The sequence below is a fragment of the Blennius ocellaris genome, assembly GCF_963422515.1.
Source record: "Blennius ocellaris genome assembly, chromosome: 11".
NCBI classification, from domain to species: Eukaryota; Metazoa; Chordata; class Actinopteri; order Blenniiformes; family Blenniidae; genus Blennius; species Blennius ocellaris.
In genome coordinates, this window is record NC_137660.1 from 29,684,020 (window position 1) to 29,698,600 (window position 14,581).

Below are 14,581 nucleotides of genomic sequence, written 5' to 3' on the forward strand. Positions count from 1 at the left end.
ACTCTGGTCCTGGTCTGGATCTACCTGGTGTGACTCTGGTCTGGATCTACCTGGTGGGACTCTGGTCCTGGTCTGGATCTACCTGGTGTGACTCTGGTCCTGGTCTGGATCTACCTGGTGTGACTCTGGTCTGGTCTGGATCTACCTGGTGTGACTCTGGTCTGGATCTACCTGGTGGGACTCTGGTCCTGGTCTGGATCTACCTGGTGTGACTCTGGTCTGGATCTACCTGGTGGGACTCTGGTCCTGGTCTGGATCTACCTGGTGTGACTCTGGTCCTGGTCTGGATCTACCTGGTGTGACTCTGGTCTGGTCTGGATCCACCTGGTTTGACTCTGGTCTGGATCCACTTGGTGTGACTCTGGTCTGGATCTACCTGGTGGGACTCTGGTCTGGATCTACCTGGTGGGACTCTGGTCTGGATCTACCTGGTGGGACTCTGGTCTGGATCCACCTGGTGTGACTCTGGTCTGGCTCTACCTGGTGTGACTCTGGTCTGATCTGGATCCACCTGGTTTGACTCTGGTCTGGATCCACCTGGTTTGACTCTGGTCTGGATCTACCTGGTGTGACTCTGGTCTGGATCTACCTGGTGTGACTCTGGTCTGGATCCACCTGGTGCAGGTTTGACTCTGGTCTGGATCCACCTGGTGCAGGTTTGACTCTGGTCTGGATCCACCTGGTGTGACTCTGGTCTGGCTCCTCCTGGTCTGGTCTGACTCCTCCTGGTCTGGTCTGGCTCCAGCTGCCTTCAGGACCATGTCTCTGGGTTTGGCGGCAGCGACTCTCCTCCTGCTTCCGGGATTCTGCGTCTCGGCTGGACCCCCCAAGACGTCCGTCTCCGAGGACAAGGAGACGGTGCTCCTGGTCTGGTACTACTATGGGCCTGATCCCCCCAACTGCTGGACCAGCTTCCGGATCGGTGGCTGCCGGGTCACCGGCGACCGGGGCGAGTTCCGGCGGGCCGACGGAGTCCTGTTCCGGCACCTGGACGTGGTCACCAATGACAACGGGTCCCTGCCCCGGGAACCGCGTCCGCCGGGCCAGAAGTGGATCTGGTTCCAGATCCAGTCGCCCACGGCGACGCCCCGGCTGGCCGAGTACGAGGGCGTCTACAACCTCACCTTCAGCTACCGGGAAGACTCGGACATCTTCCTGCCCCCGGGCTACCTGGTCCCCAACGCCCTGCTGGACTACTTCCCCCGGGCCGCCAACGCCGTCCCGCTGGACGCGTCCGCCGCGCGGCGCCGCGGCTTCCTGTCCTGGGTGGTCAGCCACTGGAGCGAGAAGCTGGAGCGCGTGACCATCTACAACGCCCTCAAGGACCACGTCCCCGTCGACCTGTACGGGGACGCGGGCAAGGCCATACCGCCGGGCAAGGACGCCGTGGTGGAGCTGCTGAGGGACTACCAGTTCTACCTGGCCCTGGAGAACGCGCAGCACACCGACTACATCACGGAGAAGCTGTGGAACGCCGTGCTGGCCGGCACCATCCCGGTGGTCCTGGGCCCGTCCCGGGAGAACTACGAGCGCTACCTGCCCCCCGAGGCCTTCGTCCACGTGGACGACTTCCCCACGGTGCGGGACCTGGCGCGCTACCTGCTGAAGGTGAGGGACGACCCCGTCCTGCTGGAGACGCACCTCGGCTGGAGGAGGAAGTACAGCGTCTACCGGCCCGCCAAGTGGGACGAGTACTACTGCGTCGCCTGCGAGGTGGTGCGGCTGCGCCGGGGCCGGACCGACGTGGTCCGGAACCTGGAGGCCTGGTACTTCTCCTGAACGGCCGTCAGACGACCAGACGACCGTCAGACGACCGTCAGACGACCAGACGACCAGACGACCAGACGACCGTCAGACGACCGTCAGACGACCAGACGACCGTCTGACGACCAGACGACTGTCAGACGACCGTCAGACGACCAGACGACTGTCAGACGACCGTCAGACGACCGTAAGACGACCAGACGACCGTCAGACGACCAGACGACCGTAAGACGACCAGACGACCGTCAGACGACCGTCAGACGACCAGACGACTGTCAGACGACCGTCAGACGACCGTAAGACGACCAGACGACCGTCAGACGACCGTCAGACGACCAGACGACCGTCAGACGACCGTCAGACGACCAGACGACCGTCAGACGACCAGACGACTGTCAGACGACAGTCAGACGACCGTCTGACGACCAGACGACTGTCAGACGACCGTCAGACGACTGTCAGACGACCAGACAACCGTCTGACGACCAGACGACCGTCTGACGACCAGACGACTGTCAGACGACCGTCAGACGACCAGACTCATCCACACATAGAGGGGTTGGGCAAAGGGTGTCACCGCTTTTATTTTGACAGTCACTGGAGTAACGATCCAATTTACAGTCTTACCACTCGAGAGACTCTTTGGTACTTTACTGTTGGTACTTCGTCGTTTTACTTGTTCTTTACTGTTGCTACTTTACTGGGTGATGATGATGATGATGGTGATGATGATGATGATGATGATGATGATGATGATGATGATTGATGATGATGATGATGATGATGATGATGATCAATTAAAGGAAAATGTTTTCTCAACTTAGTGATTTCATAACAAAGAGGTCGGCCTCCGGAACTCAATAACAGAACAATATGTTCTCACCCTGCTGCTCCTCCTCCTCCTCCTCCTCCTCCTCCTCCTCTCCCTCCTCCTCATATTGCAGTATTACTACAAATTGAAAGGAAAAACAAGAATGAAATGAAAAAATGCAAAACTAAATCAGAAGAACTGAAGCATCTGAGTGTAAAAACAGCACAACATAAGTTGATGTATTAATATTATTAGTAACATTATTATTAATAATAATAATAATAATAATAATAATAATAATAATAATAATAATAATAAATACAACTAGAAAATTCTTGCGGCAATTTTATTGTGCCTGCCACCTGCCGCCCCCTGCTGCCGAGCGAGGCTGTGGCGGGGTCAAAAGTACATCGAAACTATGTCATTAGCTAGTGATTCTCTACCGCAGTGCCACCACGAGGCCACCCTCCAAATTTCAGCTCATTTGAACTAAGTTGTTAGCCAACGCCTGCGATTTAAGTACGTGGAAACCATGTCATTAGCTAGTGATTCTCGATCGCAACGCCACCAGGAGGCCATCCTCCAAATTTCAGGCCATTTGAACAAACTTGTTAGCATGCGATGCTAGCACCTGCGATTGGCCCGAAAAGCACAGAGGATACCTACCAGGTGTGGCTGACCTGGAATCTGGAGTTTTATGACATTCTGAGATGCTAAGCCAATTAGCTTAGCGCGGCGGCTAATTAGCCAGTGCGCCGTGATCGCAGCGCCCCCTTGAGGCCACCCTCCAAATTTCAGCTCAATTGAACAAACTTTGTAGCATGCTAATTGGCATGCTAACAAAAATGCCTTGAAAAGTATGCTGCCTAAGATAGCACTGTGTAGTCAACAATCATGTTACTGGTCCAGCCAATCAGAGGAGCCGTGTGTGTTGCCAGGCAGATTTGCTGCTTGAGTCTGTGATGTCATCCTGATTAGGTGCAGCTTGTGTGAAATGGAGTTTGCTGAGTCACCCACATGAGCAAAAAAGAAGAAACGCAGGTCCCGAACAACTGCTTATAGTTGGAGAACCGTGACACTTGGGTGAAAAATTCCTTCACCGTGGGCGTCGGGAGAAGTTGAAGGACGTACGGTGTGGTTTTCGTGTCCTCACGATGTTCCGTCTCCCCGTGAGGACTTGAAACAAATGGCTGAACTTTGGGGATTTGGGGAGAAAACGTCTCCCCAAAATACATAGGAGCGGGTTACAGAAAATCCTGCGCTCCCTATCAATTAAGTCCCCTGGAGGGAGAACCGTGTCTCTCTGAGACAAAAGTGTCCCCTCGTGAGAAGCACACGGCCTGTAGCTACATTTTGATGTATAATATGTTGAGAAAGACGAAGAAATGTGGCCGTGGCGACCAGATAAAAAGTTTTTTTTTTTGTAAAACGGCAGTCTCTCTCACGCTAACCGAAATCTCCCCCTCTAACTTTTCCAATACACACCCATACAAAACTGGAAAAAGGAGGGAAAACTTGATGACATTTGAAGGCTCACAGTTTAAAATTGGTAAAACTTTAGAAAAATCCGAGGAGAGATCTGAATAGAGGACAAGTGTGGCAACATGTTAAGAGTAAGATGGAGTGTCTAGCTCAAAATTTGGCGACGTGATGTGGCGTGGAAAAAGTGTGATTTTTTTCCACGTTTTTTCACGGCTCCCATGTAAAGCGGATGGGAAATTCTTCGCCATTTTTTACGTGCTGTTCGGAAACCGTTTGCGATGTCCATAATGTGAATGGATGCACACGATTCCCAATAATTGCGCACGTTTTAATATATCATTGTGTACGTACTCCAAACGGTGCGGGACTAGTAGGCCGTCAAACTTTGTGCAGCAGAGGAAGAATAAATTTTAAAAAACAGCGTTTTCCCAGGATTGTAATAATAATTGTGCGACGCCTCTTAAAGAGACAGGAACAATTAAAAACAGCAGTTCGGAGCCACTGAGCAGCCAAAGAGAAACTAAACAGAATTAAACATGTGAAAACATGTAAAACTCAAAATCAGAGGAAGCAAATCTGAGCAGTTTTTATTCTGGTAATTCTTTCCGTCGCCCAGCAGAGGGCGCCACTCAGCTGGACGTCCTCAGTGACACCTGCGGCTGCAACTCAACCCGTGTGTCATGAAGGACGCCGTCTGATAAATAAACGACAAAGCTGCAAATCACATTCAGTCAAACCTTGAAGTTGATTTTTACACTTCGGAAAAACAGACAAAAAAGTCCTCGAACACACGTGAACGAGACAAAAATAAAACATTGCCAAATAGAACAAAACGACACGACGAGGAAAGAAGTTTTGAAAAAACGAAACGCAATCAGGACAGAAAAGCTCAAATTCAAAGCAACAGAAAGAAAAATAAAGATCAGAACAAACGCAAAGTGACACAAAACGAGGAATAAAATAAACCTGCATTACAACGAGTCACCAGCAGGGGGCGCAAACGTTCAGATCCTCGTTTCTACTCCACCTGGTCGTTTGTACTGTTTTTACTTGAGGTCTGAATGTTTTGTCTATTCATTCTATCGCTTCTTCTCCTTCTTCTCTTCCGTCCCTCCTCTGACTGCTTTTATGTTCAAAAGGTGAAATTTAAAAGACGTTTGACTGTTTTTTGTTTGACGTTGAGGAAACGAAGTGTTTTTTCTTTCTTTCCAGTAATCGTTCTGGAACTGAACACGTGTTCGTGACGACGCCACTTCCCGAGGCTGCGGGGCGCATGATGCCGCCGCCGCCGCCGCACCGCCACCGCCGGCCAACATTCCAGTGTGTGAAGTGAAGGAAACGGCTTTTTGACAGGTTGAGTTCCCACCTGGGAACCGTCCAGCTGGTTTCTCTGCTTATAGGACTACTTATATGTGTGTGTGTGTGTGTGTGTGTGTGTGTGTGTGTGTGAGACTAATGATGGAACACACACATGACTGACACAATATATGTTGAAATTTTCTTCCCCCCCAAAAAAACATTCTTTGTGCAGGTGTTTGATTGTTAAAGGTTGGTTCTGCGCTCTGATTGGCTGCAGCAGGTTGAGCCGCTCTGACTCTGGAGGACCGGATCACTTCAGTCCCAGAGGGGTTCCGTGGAGGCTGCAGGTGATCGGCACTACTGGTCCCTACCTGAAAGGCTCACATCTCCTTGGTCCTGGTCTGGATCCACCTGGTCTGGTCTGGTCTGGTCTGGTCTGGCTCCTCCTGGTCTGGTCTGGCTCCAGCTGCCTTCAGGACCATGTCTCTGGGTTTGGCGGCAGCGACTCTCCTCCTGCTTCCGGGATTCTGCGTCTCGGCTGGACCCCCCAAGACGTCCGTCTCCGAGGACCAGGAGACGGTGCTCCTGGTCTGGCACTCCGACGGGGCTGATCCCCCCAACTGCTGGACCAGCTTCCAGATCGGCGGCTGCCGGGTCACCGGCGACCGGGGCGAGTTCCGGTGGACCGACGGAGTCCTGTTCCGGCACCTGGACGTGGTCAACGCCGGCGACGCATCCCTGCCCCGGGAACCGCGGCCGCCGGGCCAGAAGTGGATCTGGTTCCAGATCCAGTCGCCCACGATGACGCCCCGGCTGGCCGAGTACGAGGGCGTCTACAACCTCACCTTCAGCTACCGGGAAGACTCGGACATCTTCCTGCCCCCGGGCTACCTGGTCCCCAACGCCCTGCTGGACTACTTCCCCCAGGCCGCCAACGCCGTCCCGCTGGACGCGTCCGCCGCGCGGCGCCGCGGCTGCCTGTCCTGGGTGGTCAGCCACTGGAGCGAGAAGCTGGAGCGCGTGACCCTCTACAACGCCCTCAAGGACCACGTCCCCGTCGACCTGTACGGGGACGCGGGCAAGGCCATACCGCCGGGCAAGGACGCCGTGGTGGAGCTGCTGAGGGACTACCAGTTCTACCTGGCCCTGGAGAACGCGCAGCACACCGACTACATCACGGAGAAGCTGTGGAACGCCGTGCTGGCCGGCACCATCCCGGTGGTCCTGGGCCCGTCCCGGGAGAACTACGAGCGCTACCTGCCCCCCGAGGCCTTCGTCCACGTGGACGACTTCCCCACGGTGCGGGACCTGGCGCGCTACCTGCTGAAGGTGAGGGACGACCCCGTCCTGCTGGAGACGCACCTCGGCTGGAGGAGGAAGTACAGCGTCTACCGGCCCGCCAAGTGGGACGAGTACTACTGCGTCGCCTGCGAGGTGGTGCGGCTGCGCCGGGGCCGGACCGACGTGGTCCGGAACCTGGAGGCCTGGTACTTCTCCTGAACGGCCGTCAGACGACCAGACGACCGTCAGACGACCGTCAGACGACCAGACGACCAGACGACCAGACGACCGTCAGACGACCGTCAGACGACCAGACGACCAGACGACCGTCAGACGACCAGACGACTGTCAGACGACCAGACGACCAGACGACCGTCAGACGACCAGACGGTTCCAGGAGACGGGTTCTGTACTGCTCTTCTTCAGGAGTACCGCAGTAAAAACATCTTGTACTTGATTACTTTCTCCACGTAGACTCATCCACACATAGAGGGGTTGGGCAAAGGGTGTCACCGCTTTTATTTTGACAGTCACTGGAGTAACGATCCAATTTACAGTCTTACCACTCAAGAGACTCTTTGGTACTTTACTGTTGGTACTTCGTCGTTTTACTTGTTCTTTACTGTTGCTACTTTACTGGATGGTGGTGGTGGTGGTGGTGGTGATGGTGATGGTGATGGTGATGGTGGTGATGATGATGATGATGATGATGATGATGATGATGATGATGATGATGATGATGATGATGATGATGATGATGATGATGATGATGATGATGATGATGATGATGATGATGATGATGATGATGATGATGATGATGATGATGATGATGATGATGATGATGATGATGATGATGATGATGATGATGATGATGATGATCAATTAAAGGAAAATGTTTTCTCAACTTAGTGAGGTCGGCCTCCGGAACTCAATAACAGAACAATATGTTCTCACCCTGCTGCTCCTCCTCCTCCTCCTCCTCTCTCCTCCTCCCTCTCTCCTCCTACTGCTCCCCCTCCCCCTCCCTCCTCCTCCTCTCTCCTCCTACTGCTCCTCCTCCCCCGCCCCCTCCTCTCTCCTCCTACTGCTCCCCCGCCCCCTCCTCTCTCCTCCTACTGCTCCCCCTCCCCCTCTCTCCTCCTACTACTGCTCCTCCTCCTCTCTCCTCCTACTGCTCCCCCTCCCCCTCCTCCTCTCTCCTCCTACTGCTCCTCCTCCTCTCTCCTCCTACTGCTCCTCCTCCTCTCTCCTCCTACTGCTCCCCCGCCCCCTGCTCCTCCTCCTCTCTCCTCCTCTCTCCTCCTCATATTGAAGTATTACTACAAAATGAAAGAAAAAACAAGAATGAAATAAAAGAAGGCAAAATTCAATCAGAAGAACGAGCTGGAAGAAGAACTGAAGCGTCTGAGTGTAAAAGAAGCACAACATAAGTTTGATGTATTATTATTATTATTAATAATCATAATAATAATAATAATTATTATTATAATAATTAATACAATGACAGCAGTTCGGAGCCACTGAGCAGCCAAAGAGAAACTAAACAGAATTAAACATGTGAAAACATGTAAAACTCAAAATCAGAGGAAGCAAGTCTGAGCAGCTTTTATTCTGGTAATTCTTTCCGTCGCCCAGCAGAGGGCGCCACTCAGCTGGACGTCCTCAGTGAAACCTGCTTCTCACGGTGAACGTGTCAGAACAGTGACGTCACACTGGACAGAGGAAGTCCAGCGTTTTCTAAAAGTTGCACTTCCAGTGACTGTGAGCAGCGTCGTCGTGTAAAACTCCCTGAAGAATAAACGACAAAGCTGTGAAACCCTACCGCGTGGCAACAGGTACGGACCACGCCGGGACTTTCAGTTTAAAACCAGGGCTTTTATTTTGAAACGGAAACACAAAATGTACGTTTTTTGAGTTCAACCTCGTCACAGTTTATAAATCAGAGTTTCACAGTTCAGGAACAACAGAAACACAGAATGTCTTCATGAGTCTGAAAGAAGCAGCTCAACGAGGAAACACCGCGGAGGAGGAGGAGCTCATGAGGAGGAGGAGCTCATGAGGAGGAGGAGCTCATAAGGAGGAGGAGTTCATGAGGAGGAGGAGCTCTTAAAGAGGCGCAGCTCATGAGGAGGCGGAGCTCCTAAGGATGCGGAGCTCAAAAGGAGGAGGAGCTCAAAAGGAGGCGGAGTTCATGAGGAGGAGGAGCTCTTAAAGAGGAAGAGCAAACAAGGAAGCAGAGCTCATAAGGAGGAGGAGCTCAAAAGGAGGAGGAGCTCAAGAGGAGGCGGAGCTCATGAGGAGGAGGAGCTCATGAGGAGGCGGAGCTCACGAGGAGGAGCTCTGAAGGAGGAGGAGCTCATAAAGAGGAGTAGCTCAAAAGGAGGAGGAGCGCATAAGGAGGCGGAGCTCATGAGGAAGAGGAGCTCAAAAGGAGGCGGAGCTCATGAGGAGGAGGAGCTCTTAAGGAGGAGGAGCAAACAAGGAAGCAGAGCTCATAAGGAGAAGTTCATGAGGAGGAGGAGCTCATAAGGCGGAGGAGCTCATAAGGAAGAGCTCTTAAGGAGGAGGAGCACATAAGGAGGCGGAGCTCATGAGGAGGAGGAGCTCTTAAGGAGTAGGCGCTCATAAGGAGGCGCAGCTCATGAGGAGGCGGAGCTCATGAAGAGGCGGAGCTCTTAAGGAGTAGGCGCTCATAAGGAGGCGCAGCTCATGAGGAGGCGGAGCTCATGAAGAGGCGGAGCTCTTAAGGAGTAGGCGCTCATAAGGAGGCGCAGCTCATGAGGAGGTGGAGCTCATGAAGAGGCGGAGCTCACGAGGAGGCGGAGCTCCGCCACGTCTTCATTCCGTCACGGAGAAACGCTTCAGAGGAAATTCTAGAATCCTAAATTCCCCCGAGGCCTTGAAACACGACATTCCAAGTTTTGTTTCGCACGAGTTTCACGTTCCCACGGCGACGCTTTGAAAGAGATGTCCGTTTCCACGGAAACTGCAGAAACATGTCGCGTGTCTCATGTTGGGCCACGCGGTGGGGGCGCGGCTACACGACGGGGGCGTGGCTTCCTGCAGCCGGCGTCACTCTGCCGCCGCTTCTAAATACGGAGGATTTGCTCTGACGGCGTCTAAAGACGTTCACATCAGCCACAAAAAACCTCCGTCACCTCCTCCGTCACCTCCTCTCTCCATTGTTGTTACAGACTGGATGGGCGGAGCCACAGCGTCTTAAAGGGACAGGCTCCCGTCACTCTAAACAAACATTTCTTTTACTTTAAAAAAAACCAAAACAAATATCGCGACACGGGCAGCAGGACCTCCGTCATTTTCATAAATTTCGGTGGCGGTGCATTTTGGGTTTATTGGCCACTAGAGGGCGCCGTCGTTTGTTTTGTAAGCAAAACCTCCAATTGGTTCTAAAGTTCAACGGCGGCGCCGGAACGACTTCCTGCATGAGCAACGTTCCAGGAAAGGTCAAGATCCAAACATTTGCGCTTCCGGTGACTCCGAGCACCGTTGCCATGGAAACAGACTCCCAAAAACACTACGACAGTTCCTACGTATTCACTTGAAAGCGCCGTCGCCGTGGCGTCAAGGTTTCAAGTGTAACTCGATATTTTCGAGCCTCTGGAATGGAATTTAAAAAAAAGTTGATGTTCAACATCAACATTTAAGAAAATGGGTTTTTTTGCCTTTGAAGTCAAAAGAACAGAGGGAAGAACATTCTGGATGAGCTGTATTGAGTTTGGCTTCACAAAGTTGAACGACGCGCTGCCTTCATGCACTCGTCACAACAAAGAAGGTATTTTAAAACAAACAAAGTGTTTTCATTGTCTTGTAATTTGACGTGAATAAATGTAGATTAAAGATGATCGGTGTTTCCCCTGACGAAATCAGTTATTTAAAGACAAATAATATTATTATAATAGGATGAAAAAACAATGAATCAAAGCCAAACGAGGAAACGACCTCAGCCAGACAGACCTGCAGTACCAGTCCGCACCACACGGGGGAGCTGTGAGGAACTCCACACTGAAATGATTGTTTCAGCAGGAACAAGTCCGTCGAACTCGCGTTCAACATTCACAGATATTTGATCAAACTACTGTTTTACCACTGCTACACGTATTTAAAATCATTTCTTCAAATTCACACAAACTTATGAATCAATAATTTCTGCATCTCTTCCGTCGTTAGTAAAACGTCGACATTCAGTCTGCTGCGGTTTGAACTTCTGCTCGCGGATCATATCGATGAACTCGGTGCTAAAATGATAATAAAATGTCTTGATCAGATGATTATTGCGTCTTCGTCGGGAGGTTTTAGTTCAAATCATCGAGAGCAGATCGTGTTTCTGAGTGACGACGGCTCTGAGGAGCCGGAAAGAAGAAATGACGAGTTTCGAGTCGAGCAGAAGCTCCGCCCTCATTTTAAGACGAGTTCTAACGTCGTGAAGGTGAAGAAGGAAGCTTCCTCACATTTTCCTCAAACTTCAGTAGTGGAGAACAAATCAAAGCCTTTATACTGGAAACTTCACTTTGATCTTCAAAGCCTCCCCGGCCGGGTTCCTCCGCTGGAGCGGCTAGCGCCGCCCGCTAGTCCTGGCCAGGGTGCGGCGGCGGCGGCGGCGTGTTGGCGGGCAGCCAGCTGAACTGGTAGGGCTCCCGAGGCGCCAGCAGGTCCACGTCCAGCCTCTTCTGCTCCTGCTCGCTGCTCACCGCCCGGTAGCCCAGCAGCGCCATGGCGCCCTGGCACACCCTCTGCACCCGCCGCACCTTCTCGTGAGGCAGCGACGTGCGCCACGCCTGCGAGACGTCGGCGGCGTTGCGCGAGGTGATGTCGAAGGCCTCCTTCCTGGAGCCCTTGCCCTTGCCGTGCGTGACCCCGTAGACCCAGCGGCCCAGCGGCTCCGTCAGGTCCAGGCCCACGAAGCGGAACACGGCCCGGATCTCCTCCAGCGGGTTCCGCGCCAGGTCCTCGTAGCGGATCATTTTGTAGCGCCCCTTCAGGAACGGCGGCGGCTTCGCCACGGCCCGCTCGTTGATGCGCACGTGGCTGCGGCAGATCTCCTGCATCACCTGGTACTGCAGCTCGCCGGCCGGCACGCTGCGCTGCTCCAGCAGGATGGCGTTGTCGCGCAGGAAGGCCTTGGCCGACGCCTCGCGGGACCGCATCACGGCCCGCGGGTCCCGGACCAGGTGGACGATGCGGACGTCGAGGGCGGGGTCCCGCAGCAGCGGGTACAGCGACTCCAGCTCGAAGAAGCGCACCTCCTTCAGCACCACGTGGCTGTAGGTGGCGCAGGCCTCCTGCACCCCCCGCAGGCCCCGGGCGTCGCAGCGCTGCAGGCACAGCGTCTGGTTGCTGAGCCGGCCGCGCGGCGTCAGCGGGCAGGCCGGCGGCGAGCACAGCGCCCGGCTGTGGCTCCACATGAAGAGCGTGGACACGTTGTGGTTGTCCGGCAGGTAGGCCTCCATCGCCGACAGGTCGCACTGGAAGACGCTGCGCAGCAGGTCGCGCACCGCCATCCTCAGCGAGCGGGCGCCGGGCTTCTGCAGCCGCGTCCACACGTGCCACGCCGGCTCCATCAGGTAGAACACCGACGGGTGCTGGCTGAACGCCTGGCCCAGGAAGGACGAGCCCGAGCGCCACGACGACAGCAGCACCACGTGGACCTTGCCGCCGGGGGAGGGGGCGGCGGCACCGCAGGGGGCGAGCCGCAGGTACCAGCCGCAGAACAGCACCACCGTCGCCCCCTGCAGGACGACCAGGAGCACCATGGTGCTGAGGTTCACCCTGCAGCGCAGCATCATGGCGTGGATCCGGGTTCCTCCTGCGGACACACAAACACAGGGGGGAGGAGCTTGACTGACGGCGCTTGCAGCAGGCGGAGGCGGAGACGGAGACGCCACCGCCGCTCCGCCCGCAACACCACCCAAACCGCTGGCGCGACGGGAAGGAAAGGAGGAAATGATGCAACAACCGTGGAAAAAGTGTGAATATGAGATGAAGCCGGGTTTCCAGAAGGTTCCGCCGTCAGAACGTCACAAGGAACCGGAACTAAAGTCCACAAGAACCAGAAACCAGCTTTTTTTTTTTTATTCACCTTCTTACCAACAAGCTGCAAGTGAGGGTTTTTCATTTAAGTGTGATTTAGTCTTCATGCTGCTCCTAATAAATCAAAGCTTTGTCCGTGTTCACCTGCTGCACCAGATGAAAGAGACAAAGACCATCAAAGCAAAGAGCGTAAACCCGTCTGAGGTCCAGGATTAACTCTGGTCCTGCACATGGTCAGGAAGAAGCACAGACTTTATGAAACACTTGGTCCTGCAGGGACGTCAGACCTCAGAGAGGACGAACCCAGTGACTCCAACTGGAGGACTGGAGGAGAGAGAGAAAGAGAGAGAGAGAGAGCGAGAGCGAGAGCGAGAGAGAGAGAGACAGAGACAGAGACAGAGAGAGAGAGACAGAGACGTTACCATGAGTTACCAAACCTCCACTGGTGGGAACTGAAAATAAAAGTCGGTCACTGACACACACACACAGTGTGTGTGTGTGTGTGTGTGTGTGTGTGTGTGTGTGTGTGTGTGTGTGTGTGTGTGTGTGTGTGTGTGTGTGTGTGTGTGTGTGTGTGAGGACGGTGCAGCTGCAGTTCACTTTGTCAAAGATAAATAAACTCCTGAAACAATCACAGATTTTCAGCGTCAACAAGCTGCAGACCGAAGTTTGTTCTGGACACGACGTCCAGGTGGCCTTTCTGCAGCCCTGCAGCCTTACTGCAGCCCTGCAGCCTTACTGCAGCCCTGCAACCTTACTGCAGCCTTACTGCAGCCCTGCAGCCTTTCTGCAGCCCTGCAGCCTTACTGCAGCCCTGCAACCTTTCTGCAGCCTTTGCAGACGGACATGAAAGCACCATAAAGGCAGAAAGCAGCTTTGAAGCCTCGTCACAATGAAAGTAGGACTTTTCTTGCATGAATCATCAAAGTGTTGATGAAGTGGTGAACGACCATGAAGACGATCATGTCTTCACTGGACAATGGAGACGTCGCGATGAGACGTCGCGTTGAGACGTCGCGTTGAGACGTCGCGTTGAGACGTCGCGTTGAGACGTCGCGTTGAGACGTCGCGTTGAGACGTCATGTTGAGACGTCGCGTTGAGACGTCAGAGGAACGAGGAGAACACAGGAAGTTAAAGTCCATAAAGAACTGGTTCCTCCTGGTGTTGTTCTTCCTGCCACCAGCAGGGGGCGGCTGAGGACTGTTTATGGTTCTTCTCCTCCCTGTTGTCACAGTATGAGATTTACACATGTTGATGTTCTCAGGACTGGAGGCCCCGGGGAACACGGGGAACACGGGGAACACCACCTGCAACTGGAATCTGGAACTTTTGGTCAAAACGTGGAAATCAAAGGAAGCTGTGCCGCCCTGCAGCCCTACAGCAGCCCTGCAGCAGCCCTGCAGCAGCCCTACAGCAGCCCTGCAGCAGCCCTACAGCCCAGCAGCAGCCTTGCAGCCCTACAGCCCTGCTGCTGCCTCCACCATACGTCATGAGGGTGTGGGTCCTCCAGTGCAGTAATGAGTTCCAGAACTCAGAACCAGACGTGGTTTCACCACTTTCAGATGTGAGTCTTCCTCCGGCCCCCAGTGGGCGGAGCCTCTCGTCCTCCAGGGAGGTTGCTGGTTCCATCCCACATGTCACGTCCATGCGTTGATCTGTGGCCTCAGCCTGGTTCCACTCAACTCAACGTCATTGACCAATCAGATGCAACGAGATATTATCACCTTCAAGTCGCTTCTTTTTGAAACCACATCACTTCTGTAAAGTTCTGCAGCAGACAAGCTGCAGATCAGGGAAATAAAGTAGATTAAAACCCGCTTCTCGACCCTTAAAATACTAATCTGGTCCTCATACACGTCACACAACATGGCTGCTACCACTTCATGAGGTTTTTA

The 14,581-nt window shown here is 53.6% G+C and overlaps 2 protein-coding genes across 3 annotated transcripts in view; one reads left to right on the forward strand and one right to left on the reverse strand.

The window, feature by feature from the left end:
* The first annotated feature begins 294 nt into the window (after positions 1–294).
* LOC308136085 (alpha-(1,3)-fucosyltransferase 4-like) lies at positions 295–7,270 on the forward strand. Of its 2 annotated transcripts, XR_013936823.1 has the most exons (3): positions 295–1,608; positions 5,270–5,410; positions 5,634–5,791. XR_013936823.1 is itself a non-coding variant. In XM_080504299.1 (2 exons), exon 2 carries the CDS (start codon positions 5,837–5,839, stop codon positions 6,854–6,856), a length of 1,020 nt encoding a protein of 339 aa, XP_080360425.1. In that variant the 5' UTR covers positions 5,318–5,410; positions 5,634–5,836; the 3' UTR covers positions 6,857–7,270. The 2 variants fall into 2 exon arrangements, 1 of the variants encoding a protein (XP_080360425.1); XM_080504299.1 differs by lacking the exon at positions 295–1,608 and having other exon boundaries at positions 5,318–5,410; positions 5,634–7,270.
* A 1,173-nt stretch (positions 7,271–8,443) lies between these two features.
* Positions 8,444–14,581, reverse strand: part of chst6 (carbohydrate sulfotransferase 6) — a 7,500-nt gene continuing 1,362 nt past the window's right edge. Inside the window, exon 2 of the mRNA XM_080505401.1 lies at positions 8,444–12,461. Within this exon, the coding sequence (XP_080361527.1) occupies positions 11,224–12,441 (1,218 nt within the window). The 5' untranslated portion in view covers positions 12,442–12,461 and the 3' untranslated portion in view covers positions 8,444–11,223. The remainder of the gene's footprint in view (positions 12,462–14,581) is intronic.